Below are 22193 nucleotides of genomic sequence, written 5' to 3'. Positions count from 1 at the left end.
TGTCTCAGGGTTAGTGTATCAGTCCTAACAGAACCTGTGTGTCCGCCCCAGGTTAGTGTATTGGTAATATGTCCTAACAGAAGCCTTGTCCCCCCCCCCCCCCCCCAGGCCCCCTGCCCCCCCGAGGCCCAGCGTCGGCCCTGTCCGCCTGAGAAGTAGGCGGTCTGGAGACAGCTGGGGGTCCACGTGCTGGTGCAGGTGGTCTGTCTGTCTGTCTGTCTGTCTCTCTCTCTCTCTCACTGTCTGTCTGTCTGTCTGTCTGTCTGTCTCTCTCACTGTCTGTCTGTCTCTCTCTCTCACTGTCTGTCTGTCTGTCTGTCTCTCTCTCTCACTGTCTGTCTGTCTCTCTCTCTAACCTGTCTGTCTCTCTCTCTCTCTCTCTCTCTTACTGTCTGTCTCTCTCTCTTACTGTCTGTCGCTCTCTCTTACTGTCTGTCTCTCTCTCTCTCTCTCTCTCTTACTGTCTGTCTCTCTCTCTCTCTCTCTGTTACTGTCTGTCTCTCTCGCTCTCTCTTACTGTCTGTCTCTCTCTCTCTCTCTAACCTGTCTGTCTCTCTCTCTCTCTCACTGTCTGTCTGTCTCTCTCACTCTCTCTCTCTCTCTCTCTCTCTCTCTCTCTCTCTCTCTCTCTTACTGTCTGTCTATAATGTGATGTATGTAATGTAATGTTATGTATAAAATGTGTAATGTTGTGGTGTTATGGTTAGGGGTGGGAAAAAAAATAGATTTTCCGATTAATATCGATTCTCTCTCGGACGATTCTGAATCGATTCAGAAAAGTTAATAATCGATTTTTTTTTATTTTTTTTTTTTATATATATATATTATTTTTTTCTTTGTAAATACTAATACTTCCTGTGCCATTGCGCCTGCACACCACACATGTGCGAGTTGTTTCCAAAGTGGCTTCAAAAGGGCTGAGAGCAGCAAACCCATGACCTGCACCGGCTTTATCTCTGTTTACGTTTTTGTATGAGAGCTGAATTCCAAGCCATACTTTTTGTACAATGTGTTGAAATGACATAGAAAATAATAGATAATAGAATAGAAATCCTATAGAAACATGATTTACGAGATTAGAAATAAAATAAAACTGATTCGGTTTAGTTTTTACACACTTGTGTTGAAATGCAAGCTGCATTGATTATTGCACTGGTCATAGAAAGTCATGTTTGTGACAAGAAAAGCTTTTCTCTTAATACAATATTAGAGAAGGCAATTCATCTGTTGATTGTCTTTAATGATCATCACAAAAGTAGGAAGTGATTAGCAAACTCTGAGTAGCAAACTCAGATGTGCATATAAATATATTTTTGAAATTCACACATGGGTATGTACATAAAAAATGTTTTGCATTGAGATGCATTGAGAATCGATTTTGAATCGAATCGTTGACCTCTGAATCGGAATCGAATCGAATCGTGAGGTGCCAAGAGATTCCCACCCCTAGTTATGGTGCAGAGTGTGCCCGGTAAGGAGGTGTGCCAGGGTTAGGGTTAACACTATGTAATGTAATGTGTAATGTTGTGGTGTTATGGTGCAGAGTGTGCCCGGTAAGGAGGTGTGCCAGGGTTAGGGTTAAGGAGACAGGGTTAGGGTTAACACTATGTAATGTCATGTGTAATGTTGTGGTGTTATGGTGCAGAGTGTGCCCGGTAAGGAGGTGTGTAATGTTGTGGTGTTATGGTGCAGAGTGTGCCCGGTAAGGAGGTGTGTAATGTTGTGGTGTTATGGTGCAGAGCGTGCCCGGTAAGGAGGTGTGTTAATGTTGTGGTGTTATGGTGCAGAGCGTGCCCGGTAAGGAGGTGTGTTAATGTTGTGGTGTTATGGTGCAGAGCGTGCCCGGTAAGGAGGTGTGCCAGGGTTAGGGTTAGGGAGACAGGGTTAGGGTTAACACTATGTAATGTCATGTGTAATGTTGTGGTGTTATGGTGCAGAGTGTGCCCGGTAAGGAGGTGTGCCCGGTAAGGAGGTGTGCCAGGGTTAGGGTTAGGGAGACAGGGTTAGGGTTAACACTATGTAATGTCATGTGTAATGTTGTGGTGTTATGGTGCAGAGTGTGCCCGGTAAGGAGGTGTGTTAATGTTGTGGTGTTATGGTGCAGAGTGTGCCCGGTAAGGAGGTGTGCCAGGGTTAGGGTTAACACTATGTAATGTAATGTGTAATGTTGTGGTGTTATGGTGCAGAGCGTGCCCGGTAAGGAGGTGTGCCAGGGTTAGGGTTAGGGAGACAGGGTTAGGGTTAACACTATGTAATGTAATGTGTAATGTTGTGGTGTTATGGTGCAGAGTGTGCCCGGTAAGGAGGTGTGCCAGCGCTGCCTTGCTCTAGAGCCCGTGCTGAGGGGCAGACACTGGAAGGATCTGAAGAACCAGGTCCACAACCAGATCCAGAGCCAGAAGAAACTGCAGTTCCACCAGCAGATGGACCAGGGGGGGCCGGCAGGCACCGAGGAGGTATGAGAGTCTGTCTGTCTGTCTGTCTGTCCATCTATCTGTCTGTCTATCCATCTATCTGTCTGTCTATCTGTCTGTCTATACATCTATCTATCCATCTATCTGTCTGTCTATCCATCTATCTATCTCCATCCATCTATCTATCTATCCATCTATCTATCTATCCATCCATACATTCATCCATCCATCCATCTAATCTATCATATATCATTTATTCTACTCAGATGGACCAAACACAGAACCAACCAGGAGAGAACCAGTCACAGGCTGAGGGGCGTGTCCAACCAGCCCAGATCAGCCAACCAGAGAGAGAGGGGCGTGTCCAACAGTCCCATTTGATCCAACCAGAGAGAGAGGGGCGTGTCCAACCGGCCCATTTGATCCAACCAGAGAGAGAGGGGCGTGTCCAAACGGCCCAGATCAGCCAATCAGAGCGCGAGCAGAGAGACCGGATCCAGGACCTGAAGAAGCAGCAGTTCATCACACAGATAGAACCAGACCAGACCATCAAGCAGCACTATGTAGGTCCACCTGTCTGTCTCTGTCTGTCTGTCTGTCTGTCTGTCTGTCTGTCTGTCTGTCTGTCTGTCTGTCTGTCTGTCTGTCCGTCTGTCTGTCTGTCTATCCATACACACACAGCCCCACCAGACCATCAAACAGCACTATGTAGGTCCACCTGTGTGTGTGTCTGTCTGTCTGTCTGTCTGTCTGTCTGTCTGTCTGTCTGTCTGTCCATCTATCCATCTATCCATACACACACAGTGCCACCAGAACATCAAACAGCAGTGAGTGAGTGAGTGAGTGAGTGAGTATTGCCTTTTTAGTATTTCTTTAACTGTCTCTCAAAACGTGAATCTAAAGATGGACTCAGCGATTCGGGGGAATGCTTGTTGTCAAAATCAGTGATTTCTTTCAACCAGCGTTCTCCAGAAAAGCTGGAGGTGGTCAAGGAAGGGGTTAGCAAGGGAGCGTTGACATCTACAATCTCACCACTAGGTGATGCTAAATACTCCTTATTACACACTGGACCTTAGAGCCTGTTTTATGCATGAGTGGATATATGTGATTTATGTAAGGTTTATTCTATGTGTGAAGTTGTGGTGAGTGTGTATTTGTGATGCTGTGGGTTGGAGCCCGAGACTAGATTCAAGACTCAAGGATTTTATTGTCATTTTAGTACACAGCGAAATACAGCGTGGCTCTCTCTCCAGCAGCATGTGTTTACATGTCTAACTGACACAAAACACAAAGACAAAACAAGACAATTGACAAATAAAACGATGACACAACAACAAAGACCAAATGACAAAAATGGTTTAAAAATAAAATAGTGATATGTAGACTAAATCATCTCATCTCATCCCAACAGAGCCAACCGGTCCAGAACCAGCAGAACCAACAGACCCAACAGACCCAGGTCCAGAACCAGAACCAGAACCAGGTCCAGGGTCATCACCATAAGAAGCCGTTTGATCGTCCAGACCTTCAGGGGCAGAAGAAGTCTCTGTACCAGCTGGATGAAGGTCTGGACCAGCAGGGTTTACGGGACGGTCCCTCCTCGTACGGGGCAGCTGGGCCTCACCGCGCCTCAGGGCCCGTTCTACTGCAACGGGACCCCTCTAACCCCTACCCCCTGAACCCCCTAAATCCCCTAAACCCCCTGAACCCCCTACCCCCCATGGAGACACACAGAAGCCCCCTGGAACAACACAGGCCCCACATGGAGCCTCTGATGAGCCGGGCCGAGTGGACAGACCAGAGCATGAGCCAGCAGCAGCATTACTCAGGAGGTCCACAGCAGTCCGGACAACATGCTCCTTATTGATGGAGCAGCACTGACCCAGCCTGGAGGGACAGGAGAGAGAAGGACAACATGCTCCTATTGATGGACAGACAGGAGGGAGAAGGACAACATACTCCTTATTGATGGTCAAAGTGCTGAAAGACTCAAGAACTTGGAACTTAGAGAATCATGTATTATTCTCCCTATTGATGGACACTGAGGAGGGAGGAGATCTCAACTCTTCTATGCTCCTTTAAAACAACAAGCTCACACCTTCACACTCTAATGGGCCTCTGTGTGATCGTAGATAGTATATTAAAATGGATGTAGCATCCGGGCTGACCTCAGTTATTCACACGGCATCCAATAATCCTGGTTTGTGCGCGTCGCCATCTTGTGAGATTTTTACTCCGCCTCACTCCTCTTGCCGAAAAAGGGAATCGACGGAGGAGCTCTGAACTCTTTGAAAACAAGCTCACACCTTCAAACCTACACACTTAAATGTGACAGACAGACAGGCAGGCAGACAGGCAGACAGGCAGACAGGCAGACAGGCAGACAGACAGACAGACAGACAGACAGACAGACAGACAGACACTTTATTGTGCCTAGGTGTTTGAAGGTTAAAGACTCAAGAACCTGGAACTGAGAGAATCATGTAATATTTGATATTTGATATCACAAGATGAGCGTCTGGAATCATGGACTGAGAAGTGACATGTACAGTAACTACGAGACCTGTGAGTCGGTTGGAGCCTGAATGTTTCTGCTGCCCCGGCCCCCTGGACATGTGACCTAGTGAGCTGCTCATATGTTCCTCTCTTGAAGATCAGTCTCAACATGTTCAAACACCAGACTACGAGTGTCCAGATCTCTACTAGTGGAGTCACCATCTTGATTGGAAGTCTGGAATCGATCGAAATCACGTCACAATCTCGACCTTTGAATTTACAGATGGAATTGTTGATCTAGTCACACCCCAAGAGACACACCCCTACTGTTCTCAAGATAAAACCGACTGTTCTATTGGTTCCACCTTAGAACCAACTTTTCAGGTTCAGAACCGAAGTCTTGTGTTGTGGAACCAGAACCGGCACGGAGCCTTGCTGGTGTGAAGCCCGATGGAGACGAGCCCTCTATGGACAGATACGCGTTCTGTAAAGCGCTTTGGGGCTGAGGAAATCAGATAGAAAGCGCTGTACAAGACAAGTCCATTTACCATGTCCACCACAAGGAACCATGAGGAGCTCTGTGTTCAATATCTCTCCCTTATATCAGTCTGGACCTTCTGCATATCTGTGTGACAGAAACACTACTGCTTTGGTCCAGAGGGGGCGCTACAATCTACAATCTAGATATTTGTTTTTTGGCTTTTTCAAGCTTTATTAATAGTGTAGGGGCAGAGGTGAAATGGGGCAGAGAGGGGAGTGACATGCAGAGAACGACCGCGGGCTGGAATCAAACCCGGGTCTGCTGCTGGCTGAGGCCCATGGGGGGGGGGGGGGCGCCCTACCAACTGAGCTAAGGGCCCATGGGGGGGACGCCCTTCCAACTGAGCTAAGGGCGCCCCCAATAATCTACTGTAAACTCCTCATAGGTTCTTTAAGTCAAACAGTTGATCTTTAACTGTCTCGTCTTAGAGCGCTGCTGCTGTCGGACTGAGAGTTCCTGGATTGAAGATTTCACTGAGCAAACACACGCAGTTTTTTCTATTTTCCGCCATTTTTTTATATTGAAAAAGAATTAGTCGATTTCTTCAAATGCCGATCCAGAGTTAGAACCCACTGTACCATCTGTAGAACCACACAATGTTCTCTAGAACATCAGGCAGAACCCAGAACCTGGATTATGGTCTTCAGACCGTGTTGAGAAGATTTTTTCTATATGAACGTGAAGGAGTTTCCCTTATATATAACGGTGCTTTATTTCAGCCAATCAGGGCCCTGTGTGGTTGTCATGGTGACTGGTCTGATCATGTTTTCTTTGTATAAAAACATTTTACAGTTTTCCTGCTTCCTGTTTATTTATTATTTCCCACAATGCATTATGTTTCCTCTGCTTTCCCACAATGCATTATGTTTCTTCTGCTTTCCCACAATGCATTATGTTTCTTCTGCTTTCCCACAATGCATTATGTTTTCCTCTGACGATCTGCCCACAACAACAATCAATTTAATTCAATTCATTATCTGTTAGGAACTTAATTTGTGTACAGCGTCAGTGCGTGTATAGTAACACAATTTACCACACATACATCCATCCACACACCCACCCAAGAGACCCCCATGAGTGACACACAAACACACACACACACACACACAGGATAAAAACTGCTAAGCACAGTACATGAAGAATAGGCAATAAAAACATTGAATACATTGAACACTAGTGAACAATGTAATATAAGTAGTAAGGCTTAGGGTTAGGGTTAGTAGTAGTAAGGCCCTTAATAGATGATACTAGATTAATACAGTCATAGTACAAATCAGCCTTTGTGCAGTTTTGTAACAATGTGAACTCATCCCATGAATAACAAGCTGAACAAATAATTCCTTTAAATGCCAAAAAGATATGAAATATAAAATCAGTTGGCCTAAGCTTGTGTGTGTAATAGTGTGTAGGCTACTGTATATGTGTGTGGCCTACTGTGTGTGGTGTGTGGCCCTACTGTATGTGTGTGTGTGTGGCCCTACTGTACGTGTGTGTGACGTGTGCAAACATTTGTTAAATGTTCAATAGATGAAGATAAATTGCTTTGAGAAGAGTGCTACAGGGATGTTCTTTTGATCTGTCTGTCTCTGTGTGTGTGTGTGTGTGTGTGTCTGTCTGTCTGTCTGTCTGTCTGTCTGTCTGTCTGTCTGTCTGTCTGCCTGTCTGTCTGTCTGCCTGTGTGTGTGAGTGAGTGTGTGTGTGCAAAAGATTAATTGAACTAAACGGTCTTTACCACTGATCAGTAGCTCTGATCAGCTGTGTGACGGCGGCTAATGCGTCATGACGTCAGATACAGGGGATGACGAAGTGACGTAATCATCAGATGCAGTTTGATCTGCCCTGCTGCAAGGGGGCGTGGCCTGCTCTGTGATTGGAGGGGAGGAGTAGCGTGTCTGACGTCATATGCGTCTATGGTCCATCCACACAATATATGACACTCACACACACACACACACACACACTCAAACTGACACACACACACACACTGAAACACAAGACACACACTGACATGACAATACACACTGACACACACACACACGCAGTGGATAAAATTACTGCTAAGCGTGCCCTGCTCTGTGATTGGAGGATTGGGGGAGCGTCATAATACGTCATAAGGCTTGGGGGGAGGTGTAGCGCAGAGACACCGTCCGTCCATCCAGTCCGTCTCACCGCGCGCAGCATCTGACACGCACGGACCGCGCGCAGCATCTGACACGCACGGACCGCGCCGAGGATAACGACTAAGATTGATTATTGATTAGTTTAGTCTAGTCTAATCTAGAAGGGCTATCAGCGGCGGACAGACACACACACACTAAGAGAGAGAGAGACACACACACACACAGGGAGACAGACACACACACACACACACACGGGCCGACCTTCATCTCCATCATGTCGGGAGCCAAAGAGGATGAGAAGAGCGCGGAGGGGAAATGGGACTGGATCTGGAACCCGCGAACCAACGAGTTCTTGGGCCGAACCGGCACCAGCTGGGGTAGGTGCTTTATAACGGCTCTGTTTACCTGCCTGTCTGCCTGTCTGTCTGTCTGCCTGTGAGTCTGTCTGTCTGCCTATCTGCGGGTCAGTGTCTCTCTCTACCTCCATAGACGTAGGCTATTAAGCCGCTACCGCCCCCCCCTCCCAACTGTGTTAATGCCATAGACTAAGCTTAATATTAATGTGTGTGTGTGTGTGTGTGTGTGTGTGTGTGTGTGTGTGTGTGTGTGTGTGTGTGTGTGTGTGTGTGTGTGTGTGTGTTCTTGCATTTATCACTACGTGGGGCCCAGGCTATTGGAGCACACCAACGGTGTGGGGCCCTGAGACCTTGTGGGGCCCAAAATGGTGGGCCCCACACCGATCTTCATCCATCTGTGCTCAGGAGCCTCCCCTGATGTGGCTCTTGCTTTTTTTTCGTTTTTTGAAATTTGGCCCGCAAAGTGACAAAAAATAGAAACGTGTGTAAAAGTGTGTGTGCTCACTATCGCCCCCTTTACCGGACCCCAGTACTGCACCCGATACACACTTACACACTCCACACACACACACCGGAAGGAGGGACCCACAAAGTGTCAAAAACTAGGTATGCCTATGTGTTTAAAAGTTCTTCTTCAGTTCTTCTGTAGGGTTTATTGGCAAAACACAACAACCTTTCACTGTCAGGGCTTTTGGGGAAACAGCAGGCAAAGCATATCATAATAGTATTAAGTTCCGAAGAGAAATTGATGTAGCAAAAATAATCTAGTTTAATTTTTTTTTAAATGTATTTACTTTTATTTGTTCCTTTTATTCAGCATTTATCTCTTGTTCACACTCCAGTCCAAGTTGGTTTGCCAACCGCCAATAAACCCTACAGAAGAAGAAGGTGGTCTGATAGTGATGGCATGGTGAAACTTTTTGAAGCCAGTGTTAAATAGTCAGATATATTAAAGGTCATTCTATCAATTTGTAATACACTCAATAGGCTATACTGCCCTGCAATAGTCCAGGCATGGCAAGACTGACAAGTAAATTAATCAATATATCTTAATAAATACATTTCATGTGTCGTTCATGTATTCATTCATATAAATGAAATGTATATTTGGTTTAGTGTATTATTATGGTTATGAAACATGACAATGCATAGGGACCTAATAAATATTTTATGTCAAATTTGAATAACACAATGGGAACAATTATTTTCAAACTGTCGCAGTGTTATAGCAAAGTAAGGACCAGTGAATGTGCTTGTGCAACTTAAAAATTTGTATTTAGAAACAAAACATTTTCCACTATGCTGGGGTTCAGACTATTTCTCCTTTTATAAACCACTTCTCCTGCTTTGGATAACACTCTTACACATAGTAGGCTACAGATGAGGGTATGTTTATATCACTCACAAACCAACAAATCACCGATACTGATACTACCCCACAAAGTGTGAGTGGAGTGGATCCACAATAAGCGAAGCACTTCAGGGATTACTCGACCCACTCTCAGAAGAATCGGCATTGACCGACGGCAAGTTAGATTACGTCCCATTACCTATGCCTATCACTAGTGGTCTGGTTGCTTTTATATTTCTTGGAAATATAACAGGTAGGTGTTATTAATTTGATTAAAGCGGCAACGAGTAACTTTTAAATATCTTTTAAACAGCCTCATGTTTCCTCTCATAATCATAAATTACCTTTAACAGCAAACAAGTCCATCAGTGCAAAGAAAGACGTTTTTATATAGTTTTTATTACTGCATTTGATCTGGTCGTACACCCAGTCCGATTTTCGGTTCACGCGTGCATGCTCTATGGTCACATATCCGCATTGGTCGCAGATTTCAGTGTGGCGCAGGAACGCGATTTGAGAAGCCTATGGCTCCAGGTGAGGGAAGGGGATAGGGAGACCAGATCCCAATTCACCAGATGTGGGACAAAGACTACGTTTGTGCGGGACAAAGTGCCGTTTTCTTTAGCAAAATAAACTCGTGTCACCACCAGTAATGCCAGAGACACGGCTTTCTATATTAAAAAACACTATCTTTAGATCAGCGCGCAGCAGTTAAGTTAGCTACTGTTAAACAAATAGAGTTAAGGCTGCGGCTTCACATTAAAAGCATTTCACTGGCTTCACATAAGCATTTCACTTGACAAACGTGAGTTGGCTTTTATTTTGAAGTAACAGAAAGGAAATGCCGAAGCAGGCAGCACCTTCACAGAGCCACTGAGCCCAGCAGCCCCCCGACAGTGCGATACACACACACAGAGACAAACGGAGAGACGCACACTCACAGACTGCTGTCTCCACACAGCTATCGGATATATAGGCTACCAGATTATAAAACACGCATTTAAAAAGGGGGGCTCACTTTCAATAACAATGCGGGACAACGTCTCAATTTGCGGGACGTGTGAAAAGTAATGGAAATGCGATCTGGTCACCCTAGAAGGGGAGCGGGAGCCTTGTTTGAGACAGTTATTTGTCGTCATAATTGATAACGGGGCTGAACCATCAAAGCAAAAAAAGAAAATGCAATGAAGAAAAGCAAAAAAGGGAGAGTGATAGGCGGGTGGGAGGGCGTTGCCAAGCAACGTATAGGCCTACACAATTTCACGGAGTGAACCTAGACTGCAGTGTTTACTCCTAAATGAATGAGCGGTAGCCTACTAAAGACTCGTTCAGCTCCGTGAGAGGTGACAATGCATCAACTCATTGCAATCAGGAGTGTTTAGCACTTACTGGCATTAGTAGATGCTGTGTCACCACCACTCTCACCGAGCCGAAATGAGTCCACACACGGACACGCACCATATTGCTTCCTGATTATTTGAATCTTGCAGCCCTGCACGAGCAAGCAAACAGCTTCACGACAGCTGGCGTCGTAATAATACTACCGCTTTTGTTCAAAGGTGTCGCCAACGTGCCGACTTACTCGTAGTGCCTTTAAGTCAAAATGATTCGGAAAATATTCAGTGATATTACTGTACATATAATGGCCGCGTTTCCCAGAATCGATCGTTCTTTGGGGCCAAAGAAGGGTCGAAAGAAGGGTTCGCCAAAGAACGAGCGTTAAGATACGGGTGTTTCCCAGATGGCTTCTTTGGTGCCTTCTTTGGAGAACGCGTAAGACGAAGCGAAAGAAGTACTTTGGTGGGAGCTGTCCACCGCGGTCGTGCTGAAACTGAATAAATCGATGCCAGGCGAATCGATCACCCACCTCTTTATCAGCGCATAAGTCACACACAGCGCCCCGTGGTCACCCCCACACAGGTGGAATTAGGCTACGCATGTATCGTGTGCGTGGGGGGGTGTGTGGGTGGGGGGGGGGGGTGGGCAACAAGTGTATCCAAGTAGTAATCAAGCCCATTAGCGCATATATACCCCGTGGATAGGCACACACATGTGAGAGTGGAAGAAAGCGGCAGCAAAAGAAACAAGCGGGCACCGTCGTTTACCGCGGAGGAGATGGGCGTCTTAGTGGACGAGGTCTGGCAGCACCGGGCAGTTTTATTCGGGGGAACAAGGGGCAAAAAGGGGCAAAAAGAACATCAACCGTGTTAGGCAGGCCATAGCCGAAAATATGTCCCCCTCCATCCCATGTGGCCTGCGTGACTGGCGTGCTGTGAGGAAGAAGTGGCAGGAGTTCCAGAACCAAACAAAAAGGAAGAGTGCGAAGGTTTCACTAATCAATCTCCCTTCGTTGCAGGTGATGCAGACACCCAGTAAAGACAGCGCGGAGTAACCCCTCCCCCATATGGTTTCAATAAACTACTTTGGTTTCCTTTTCAACCATGTATTGTGTGGATCATTTTGCATTGAAATGAGTGTCAAACCTATAGCAACAAAAAGTCCCAGGCAAGTTGTAATTTATCTCAGCATAGGTTAATGACGTGTGCGTATAGTGCGCCCTTTCAACAGCATTCCAGTGCCAGACTTTCAGGTAAAGCACTCGGACACTGCAGCAATACTTATAGTGTGCAGGACGTTACATGTAGCCTACATCTGCTGGCTCTGTTTATTTATTTCAGCCTTCAGGCCTGAGAGTTGATATGGATGATGTGGTGGTTGTGGGTTTATTGATCAGTGCTTGGTGACTGGTGGTAAAGGGGTAGGGGCTGGGGGTTGTTGGACCTCAGAAGAGGTAGATATGTTCTTAAAAACGCAGCGCAGCCAGAAGCTGCATCTCCGGGCTGAAGGAAAAATTGCATGTGTGTGGAGACACCAGAGTGATCAGCTGTTGGATCTCCGCACGGCCGGGGCAGTCGGTACTTTGCCTGGAAGGCCCGGTCTGATAGCACGTCCAGTGGGGAGAAGTGCCGACGCACGTATGCATTTATGTAAACCGTCTGGCTTCGCGCACGGCGAGGCTGTTGTATTGCAGCCATGGTTTCTCACACGCGCGGCTTTGGCAACGCCTTTATAGCAGGTGGAGCCGCTCTGGATGAGGTTCAGCTGAGTTCAATTAAATCTGTTTCCTTGATATCTGTCAAATGCCACAGGGTTGTGGATGTTTTTTTATGTGTAGTACTATAAACTCACATGTGTGTGGAAAACGTAAACGTGTAATTCATTAAAACATTTTTTCTCTACTATTAGTTTATGTTTATTGCGCCAGGTCCGCATTGAACATTGTTTTATTATTTCGAAAAGTGGAGGAAATAAATTTCCCTGACGTGGCATGATCACTGACGATTTGGTCGCTAAGAAGGTTGAAAGAGTGGGTCAGCGCCGTCGTACAGTTCCATCTTAGTGAAAGTACTACTTTCGCTAAGAACAAATCTGGGAAACGCATTCTTCTTTCACAGCGTTCTTAAGAGCGCTCCAAAGAAGTACTTTGCCCAAAGAGGCTCTTTGGGAATCTGGGAAACGCGGCCAATGTAAGCAAATGTAATACAATGCTGTTTTACACAGTGGCGAACCTAGCCATGTTGGGGCTCCAGGCGAACAGTAATTTGGGGGCCCTTGCATCTAATGTACCTTATATCGCGCACACTGAGATACTCGATTGGTCTAAGAGGATCCCACATCACTGGGTCAAACTGAGCCATTAACTGAACCTGACCCATGACATGTCCATTGCCTAGTCCCAGGGGTGGATTACTGCACGGGCACACCGGGCACAGGCCCAGGGGCCCAAGGGCTCAGGGGGGCCCTTAGCCAGAGATACTGATAGTAACTTTTTATGTTGCATAGTCAAAGAGCTCAGTCACTGATGTCAATAACTGGGTCCAAAAAGGAATAGCCTAAATATAAGGATACTCATTAAAATGTAACAAGATAGAAATCATCATGGGCCCCTCAACTAGTAGGGGAGAAATACAAAAGCAGGTTAAAAACAACAGCATTAGTAGCTCTGTCTAAGGGGCTTCATGAGGGGCCTTGAAGCACATACAGAAATAAGCTTTCTATGTGTGAATTCTAAATGTTTCATAAAAAGTAGCTATCCACCCTGAATCTGTTGAAATGGGCCCCTCCATCATAGAACATGGGTCTGCAGACCCATCTACTGTACTGTTTTCACAGTTGCAGAGTAAAGAAGAGTGCTGCTTGTTTAAGAAAAATCTGTAAAATAATGTAGCCTCTAAAATTTCCTCTCAAAGTGCACCAGATTGATGCATTTTACTTTAAAAAGGTAAAAAAAAAAATCCGGGGGGGCATGCCCCCGGTTCACCCAACAAGGTACAGGGTCCCTCCAACAGTATCCCAAAATCCTGTGGGAAACACTGACTTCCTTAATATGTTTTTGCCATTAATTGTTTGTATCTGTGTGGAAAAGTCAGTGTACCGGACTGGATAAGGGACGAGTGGGGGCCCTTTAAGAGTCTGTGCCCAGGGGCCCATTATCTCATAATCCGTCTATGCCTAGTCCTAGTTCATTAAGTGTGTCAGAGGGGCCACGCAGAGGAAGCTTTCTCTCTGACAGGAAGTTGATGATTGCCACTAACCTGGATAAAATTCTAGAGACCAATATGACTTTGCTTTCAATTAAATGTGTTGTTTTATTTTTTAAATACACAGTGAATTACAAAATAGCCTGTGTCCACAGAGTCTAGGCCTATTTGAAATAAAATCTTCAAATATATTTAAAAAAAAGAGGTTATAACCCTGCCTTCTTTAAGCATGGATAGTAGTGACTAAGTGTGCAGGGGAGAGAGAAATATACACAGATAGAGGGAGGAAGAAATAGCTTTATTTTGCTTTTTTACTTAAATTGATCATTGATGGCTTTAGACTGACTCCTGCTGTCGCAAGCCTATCAGCTGTTGTTCTGAACAGCTGTTACACACGGAGGTGAAAACGACATTGAAACAACTATCGCCTGGCTGGGCTGACTTAAAGTCGAGCAGCCAAATATAGCCTAAACTAATAGGCCTAAATATTGTTACAAAAATACAGGCAATGTGTTGTGTGATTTTTGTCAGTAGCCTACAGTAGACCTAGAGGCTGGCCCCGATCGCCACTAACTGTTCTGTAATACACGATCGCCGATCACGTGAACACACAGGCGTCTTTAGCATATATGCATCCAATCCGCGGTTCACGTGGGTCCCAAACCGTGAGGGTTGGTCCGAATGGACCACGGATCAACCGTGATCCGTTGCACCATTAATTATCTCCATCAGTTTGTTGACACACATTCACGTCATTAGCATAGCTGCTGGCTGAGCCAGAGCCACCTGGATTGACAGTAGGAGCTGGAACGTTACCGGTTAATGATGTAGACAGCTGTTCTTCCGTCTAAGGTCCCGCTGCCACCGCGCCGGGTGCTGTAAAAAAGCTTAATAGCTTCGGCAGCTTTGATATTAAGTCCTGACTTTGGTCCTTCTTCTGTTTGTTTTGTGACCCGCTCTCGTATGTTCGCTTCATTTTGGTATAGGTAGGTTAGGTTTATCTCGTCTCTCTCTTCTCCCGCTATTTACTTTTTTGGATGTATGCGTGAACGTGCAGCGTCATGAGCGTAATGTGTAATGGAATAGTCCATGTAGTGCAGACTGAAGGGGGGTGCACGGTTGGCAGAAAGGCCGTCAAAACGCGAGTAATTAGACATCCCGATGATACTATTGTGAAGAGATTTTTTATAAAAAACAATAGATATGGGGCAAAATATAAAGAGGGCATTTTGGGGGCCCCAAAGGGGCCGGGGCTCCAGGCAATTGCCTGGTTTGCCTCAATGGACGGCCCGCCCCTGGTTTTACACCAATAGCTAGTTGGCTAACATTAGCTACAGTACTAGTACAGATTTGCTTGTTCCTAAATAGTGCATTTGATCTTAGCTGTTGGCTGCATAGATATATATAGAACACTAGATACGCCACGACCCTCTCAGCCGCGGCACACAGAGCCGCCATCTTGAGTGGGGCGTCAGTCGTACTCTCAGACCGTCAGACAGCCATAGATGTATGTGTTCACAGCTCTCATTTCTAAAAAAAGAAAACAATACCAGTTCATTGTGCTGCTATCGGGTGTGTACACCGTCGTCCAGTACACTCCAGGCGAGAGGGAATCACTCTCCACAGGTGAGATACATTTTTTAAGTAAATGTTTTAGTCATTATTAGCTAGCTTACATTGTGGAGAACTACGGTGAAATGTAATTGTTCGCGCTAGTAACACTGCATCGCTGGTTAAACGTCTGATCATGCCCATCCCTAGTTAGGACCGTTCCACATCATATTTAATAATGTTATTTAGTGTACTATGATGTTTAAATGTCTGTTCTAATGAATATTTAGATAATTCTTTTAACAGATAATTTTCTCACATCCTTTAGTATTGACGCATCCAAAGAAGATGGATCGCTGGGAAGATTAGTCAATGACAACAACAAATCTCCAAATTGCACCATTAAACAAATCGCAGTAAACAACAGGCCCCACTTATGCCTATTTGCTGTGAAGAAAATAGAAATAGGAACGGAAATTGATTACAGCTATGGAGATTCGAAGTGGCCGTGGCGTAATAAGGTAAGTTGGTTGTATTAAGCATCTTGATTTTGATATATTTTGCAAAAAAAATGCGAATAACTTGGAACAAGAACAAGTTGTCACATGCATGTTCAAAAAGAGATGTTACCATACAGATAATACTAAGCTTTATTTTTAACTATTTTCTTCTAGTGATTACACGTGGAGTGATTGCCTTGTGCAATCTAACCTCTGATTGTTCAAATCAATTAAACTCAAGTTTCTAGAGATGCAATATAAAGCTTCCTGAGCATCTGCAAGTTTAACAAGGGTATTTTGAAAATAATCTACTGGCATGAGCTGAATACATTGTGTTTTGATCTCATATTCCAGGTGCCAATCAGTCAGTCTCCTGCAGTGGAAGCAGAGTCAAAGAAAATCCCTGCTGCAGAAGACACTTCACCTAACAAGTCCGATTTTGCGGATAATGTTGGGACACAGGTAATAGCGAAGTGATGACACTGCTTCTTGAAACTGTGACATTCCTTGGGGGATTTTCAATCATCATGTTTGTTCACGAACTGCCACATGCAGTCCTAAACTCGGATTGTTCAGTAAATTAGCAATTCAGGAGGATGTTGACATCTCATTTTACAAAAGTATTCCAGTCAGAAATACTAAGCGGGATATAGTGCCGGGGCAGTGTAACATCGCACTGTCGTACATTTCTTGTTTTGTCCTTGTGGGGCCCCTGAAACTGAAATCAGTCTTTCAAGTTCCCTGTCAGGAGGCCAGTGTTACACCCTTTTCTAGTCTTGCCTTATGGGGCCCTCCCGTTTTTATCTACATGAAATTGATTTAACTTCATTAAGAAAACACCTTTCAATATCTAAACTCACATTTCTGGAGATGCAATTTGAAGCTTCCTGAGCAGGTGCAAGTCTAACAAGGGTATTTTGAAAATAATCTACTTCTATGAGCTGAAATATCTTTTTTCAAAGTTCCCTTTCAGGAAGCCAGTGTTACACACTCTTTTCTAGTCTTGCCTTATGGGGCCCTCCCGTTTTTATCTAGGTGAATTTGATTTTGGGGACTAAAACTAAAATGGCCGACATGACAACTCATGCTGCACACTTCTCTCTGGAATAAGTTGTTTTTAATGGAATTGACTGCTTTTTATCCTTGTAAAAGGTTCAGTTTTCTGCTTTTATTGATATCTCCTCACAAGCTTTTAGAAAATTTACTTTTATGAGTATTTTTATGAGTCTATGGATGCTACTTCTGCTCTAAGCTGGGCTAATCAGGCCTGGGCCTGCTGCTAGCTTCTATCCACCTGGCTGCTGCTAGCTCTATCCACCTGCCTGGCCGCTGAATCGGGTACTCCTATTCAATCTTCATCACCTCCAGGGGATGGAGGATCCAGGGGTGAGTTACAGGGTTCTCAACCCTCACGCAATGAGAGTGAGACACGCATTTCAGGCAATTCACACGCTCCACGCCACACCTTGCATTTCTCACGCAAATTATAACTCTGCCAAACAATTTTTTTTATATAGCCTATAGCTTCGATAAATCCTGGCCTTCACCACCATCACCTAGTGTTGCCACCTTATTTATACTATGGTTGCCACCCGTCCCGTTTTTCCCGAAATTGTTCTCTGTTTTCACCAGCTGTCCCGAGGAAAGAAAAATCTCTCCCGGGACAGTGGCGTTTGTTGCGCCCACTAATGCATTCTGCGAGAGCCGAGCGGGCAGAGAGAAGGCGCAGCGTTTCGTCAAGCTACACGACACGCGTGCAGGGGCGGTCCTAACGATCTCGGGGCCCGTTTCAAGACCCTGTGTGGGGCCCCCCACATTTATTTTTTATTTTTTTCTATGAATAATGCTTGTGCATGCTCCCCGCAAAAATTAAAAAGATTGTGGAAACTAGTTGGTTCATAGACGGATTATGAGATAATAGGCCCAGACTCTTAAAGCCCCCCCGCCCCCCTCCCTATCCAGTCAGTTACATTGACTTTTCTGCAAAGATACATACGTTTACTGGCATAAACATATTAAGGGAGTCAGTGTTTCCCACAGGATTTTGGGATACTGTGGGAGATATCCTGTACCTTGTTGGGGGGTCCGGGGGCATGCCCCCCTGGAAGAAAATTGGTACAGTTTTAAAGTAAAATGCATCAATCTGAAAAATCAATCTGGAAAATTTAGATTTAAATCAAATCTTGAGCTGCAGAAGGAACATTATTTTTCTTAAACAGGCAGCACTCTTTACTCTGCAACTGTAACAACATTTCAGAAGATTGGTCTGCAGACCCATGTTATATGATGGAGGGGCCCATTGCAACAGATACAGGGTGGAAAGCTACGTTTTATGAACAGTATATAATTTACATGTAGAAAGTTTATTCCTGTATGTGTGTGGGGGCCTTAGAGGCCCCTCATGAAGCCCACAAGACATAGCTAATAATGCTTTTGTTTTTCACTTGCTTTTCGATTTTTCACCTACTAGTTGAGGGGCCAAGTTGGTTTTAGTGCTCCCACATTCAAATGCGGACACCGAAAGAGTCTTCTCCATGGTTGGTCTTCACCAGCACCAGAAACAGACTAGCCCTAGAAGGAACATTGTCCTCCATTATGATGGTCTAAATGGCTGGTGTGGAGCCACAGTGCTTCAAGAGGGAGCCAGAAAACCCCTATCCTGAAGGCCTCAAAATCTGCCACTCGAAGCGACAGCGAGCATCAGTAATATCCAGTATCCATATTTGCTGAACTGAACTAAGAGTTTTACTGAAATAACTACCCCGAACAACTACCCTAGGCCTACAGCCATCTCACTAGTCTGGCATTTGGTATTAATCCAGTTATACTTTCATCATAAAATTACTACAATAGGCTATATTTTAACTAAAACAAAGAAATTATATTGAACTGAACTTGTGTTAAAAACACACAATAAAATTTTGCTCGCGCGCTCGCATGGGAAATCCGCTTCTGTCTCACTCTAAACAATTTCCAAAAGTTGAGAACCCTGGAGTTAGTATGTTAACCTGCTAACACCGCTGCTGAGCTGCCTTCACTGCTGTATGCCAGGCTGCCAATGCCTTGCTGCTATCCTGCTAACACTGCTGCTGGTTTGCTAATGCTGCTATAGCTAACCTGCTAGCATCGCCTCTGGGCTGCCTTTTGCTGCTGTTTGCTGTCCTGCAAATTAACTCTGCTGCCTGTCAGCCTGCTAGCTCCACTGCCTGGATGCTATTCACCTCTGCTGGTTTTCGTTGCTAACAGGAAATCCATTTTCCTGGTCTGATTGCTGCACATTTTAGGATTTAACATTGTCGCTTGCTGAAACGCACACCTCTTCCCCTTTGTCCCTGCCATGGCTGAAGCACACCTGTTCTACTCTATTGTTGTGCTTTTCATCATAATCTCACCATCCCACTGTTCATTCAAGCACAAATCCTGCAATCCTTTACATATAACATTACCCACCCCAGTAACAGCAAGTGACTCTGCACTCGAAAGAGACTCAAATTTGTTGCTAACCAGACTACTTGGTCTTCCTTCTAATGAAACCAGGTATTTTATCTTACCTCTTATTGCATGTCATGTAATGAGACTGCTCCAAAGAATGACTTTGCTGCCTTCTGTCAATAATGTACACTCAAAAAAGAACCACTATGGCTCTCTGTCACCCTTTTGTCGGGCTCTGATTATTCTGCTTTTAATTCTGTCTGGTAATATTCATGTTCACCCTGGTCCTGTAGTTACTATTAATCCTATGCCTGTCAATGATCCATGCTCTAATGTAAACTCCTGTTCGAAAGACCTGAGTTTCACTGACTTCTGTTCACGTAAAGCTCTGGGTCTTCCTCATTTGGCATTTAATGATTTCTGTGATCGCACATGTTTGGGTTTCTTGCACATTAACATTCGCAGCCTGTTACCTAAACTTGACCTGTTGAAATCCTGGGTTCACACTGTTACACCTGATGTTCTTGCTATTTCTGAATCATGGCTTAAAAAAAGCATTGCCAATCCTGACATTTTCATCCCGGGTTATAATGTATTTCGGCAGGACAGAGCAACTAAAGGAGGTGGTGTTGCTCTGTATGTTAAAGATCATCTGCAATGTACTGTTGCTCTGTCAAAATCTGTTCCTAAGCTACTTGAACTGCTAGTGTTAAAGATCAAACTGTGCAACAATTTCTCTCTCTCTGTTGATGTCTGCTACAGACCACCCTCTGCCCCACTTTGTTCTTTAACTATTCTCAGTGAACTTCTGGCCCCACACATCTCCTCCGAGTTCATTTTATTGGGGGACTTGAATTGGGACATGACTAACCCCCCAGATCGGGTTGTTCAGCAATTTGAGCCCACCAGACTCAATCTAAAATCTCCTTCATCTGCTACGCTGATAGACGTTATACTAACGAACGCCCCCTTTAATTATACATCTGGTGTTTTCAGTCAAGATCTGAGTGATCATTGTGCTATTGCCTGCACGCGCTCCGCCTCCTCAGCTAAGCGCCCACCTGTGATCGTCTCCAAACGTTCCCTGAAGAACTTTGACCTGGAAGCCTTTCTCCACGACACTGCTGCAGTGAGCTGGGACACAATTAATACTCTCCCTACTATGGAGGAGGCCTGGTCCTTTTTCAAATCAACTTTCAGTCAGATCATCAATAAACACGCTCCACTCTTAAAATTACGGATCAAGGATCGTTTCAGCCCTGGTTTTCAAGTGATTTGGCTGCTTTAATTCGCCAGAAGAACACCTTATGGCAGAAAGCCCGTTCCTCCCAGTCTCCTGCTGATTGGCTTGCCTTTCGGCAATGCAGAAATAAAAGCACTCAGGCCGTCAGAAAAGCTAAAGTCACTCATTTTCTGGACAAATTTGCATCCTGCGGCTCTGACCCCAGGAAGTTTTGGAAAACGGTTAAGTCCATGGAAAACAAGCTCACTTCACCCCACCTTCCCGATGCAATGACCTTTGGTGACATTGTTGTTACTGACAAGTCTCATATGGCCTCACTTTTCAATCAGCATTTTGTTAACTCAGCTCATGTTTTCCCTACTAAGCCCTCCACTGCTGCTCCTTCACTTTCACCTTCACCTACAACCTCCAGCTCTGGCACTTTCTCCTTCAGACCCATTACGACCGCGGAAGTCCTAGAGAATCTCACCAAACTGGACTCCAACAAGTCAGCTGGCTCTGACGGGCTCGCGCCTATGTTTTTAAAAGCTGCTGCTCCTGTCATTGCTGTCCCCATCACACAGCTTTTCAACATGTCTCTGGAACTGTCCATCTTCCCTGTAGACTGGAAATCCGCACTTGTCTTCCCTCTCTTCAAAGGAGGTTCCAGCTCTGATCCCAACTGTTATAGGCCTATTTCCATCCTGCCGTGCCTGGCTAAGGTCTTAGAGAAACTGGTACATAAACAGCTTAGCCACTTCTTAACCTCCAACAACATCCTGTCCAACTTGCAGTCTGGGTTCCGGCCAGGCCATGGGTGCATCACAGCCACGCTGAAGGTCCTCGATGATATTGTTTCCTCTCTGGACTCCAAGCAGACCTGCATCGCTGCCTTCATTGACCTCTCTAAGGCCTTTGACTCTGTCATCCATCCCATCCTCCTACAGAGGCTTTCCAGCATCGGTCTTTCACCACACTCCTGCAATTGGTTTGCCAGCTACTTAATCCACCGAGTCCAGCAAGTTAAATCGGCCCCTCTCACCATCACCAAAGGGGTGCCACAGGGTTCGATTTTAGGCCCAACACTATTCTCCATCTACATTAACAATATAACCAGGAATGCAGGCAACTCCAAGATCCACCTATATGCTGATGACACCATCATATACTCAGAGGGCCCTTCTCTCCCCTCTGTGGCGGCCACACTACAACACAGTCTCACTTCTGTAGAACAGCATTTCCATAGCCTTCATCTTCTCCTCAACACCAAAAAAAACAAATGCATTATCTTTGACCGGAAACACGCTCCCACCTCTGTCCCAAAAATCCTCTGTGCCGACGGCTCTGAACTAGAATTTGTTTCTTGTTACAAATACCTTGGCCTCTGGCTGGATTCATCCCTCTCATTCACCACCCACATCAAGCACCTACAATCAAAAGTCAAAGCTCGTCTGAGCTTCCTTTACCGCAATAAGGCCTCCTTCACTCATGCAGCCAAACACACACTCGTCAAAATGACCATCCTGCCCATTTTTGATTACTGTGACACCATCTACAGAACTGCATCTCACTCCACTCTCAGCAAATTGGACCCACTCCACCATTCTGCCATCCGCTTTGCTACAGGGGCTCCATTCACCACTCACCACTGTGACCTCTACAACCTGGT

General features: G+C 45.2%; 2 protein-coding genes across 2 annotated transcripts in view; both read left to right on the top strand.

Annotated features, from left to right (window-relative positions):
- Nucleotides 1–2279: 2279 nt before the first annotated feature.
- Nucleotides 2280–6245, top strand: LOC307269292 (uncharacterized protein; the record flags this gene model as incomplete). Its single annotated transcript, XM_080052220.1, has 3 exons — nucleotides 2280–2456; nucleotides 2681–2977; nucleotides 3826–6245. The coding sequence occupies 3 exons, from the start codon at nucleotides 2280–2282 to the stop codon at nucleotides 4279–4281; spliced, it is 930 nt and encodes a 309-aa protein (XP_079908346.1). The 3' UTR covers nucleotides 4282–6245.
- Nucleotides 6246–7880: 1635 nt separating this feature from the next.
- The window catches only part of atp1b2a (ATPase Na+/K+ transporting subunit beta 2a), a gene marked incomplete at its 3' end in the record, with an annotated part of 41969 nt that continues 27656 nt past the window's right edge, over nucleotides 7881–22193 (top strand). Inside the window, exon 1 of the mRNA XM_080051560.1 lies at nucleotides 7881–7948. The remainder of the gene's footprint in view (nucleotides 7949–22193) is intronic.

Source organism: Ammodytes marinus (assembly GCF_949987685.1).
Source record: "Ammodytes marinus genome assembly, chromosome: 23".
Taxonomy (NCBI): Eukaryota; Metazoa; Chordata; class Actinopteri; order Uranoscopiformes; family Ammodytidae; genus Ammodytes; species Ammodytes marinus.
Note: the sequence above shows the minus strand (reverse complement) of the source record. Positions and strands in the feature narration are given on the sequence as shown.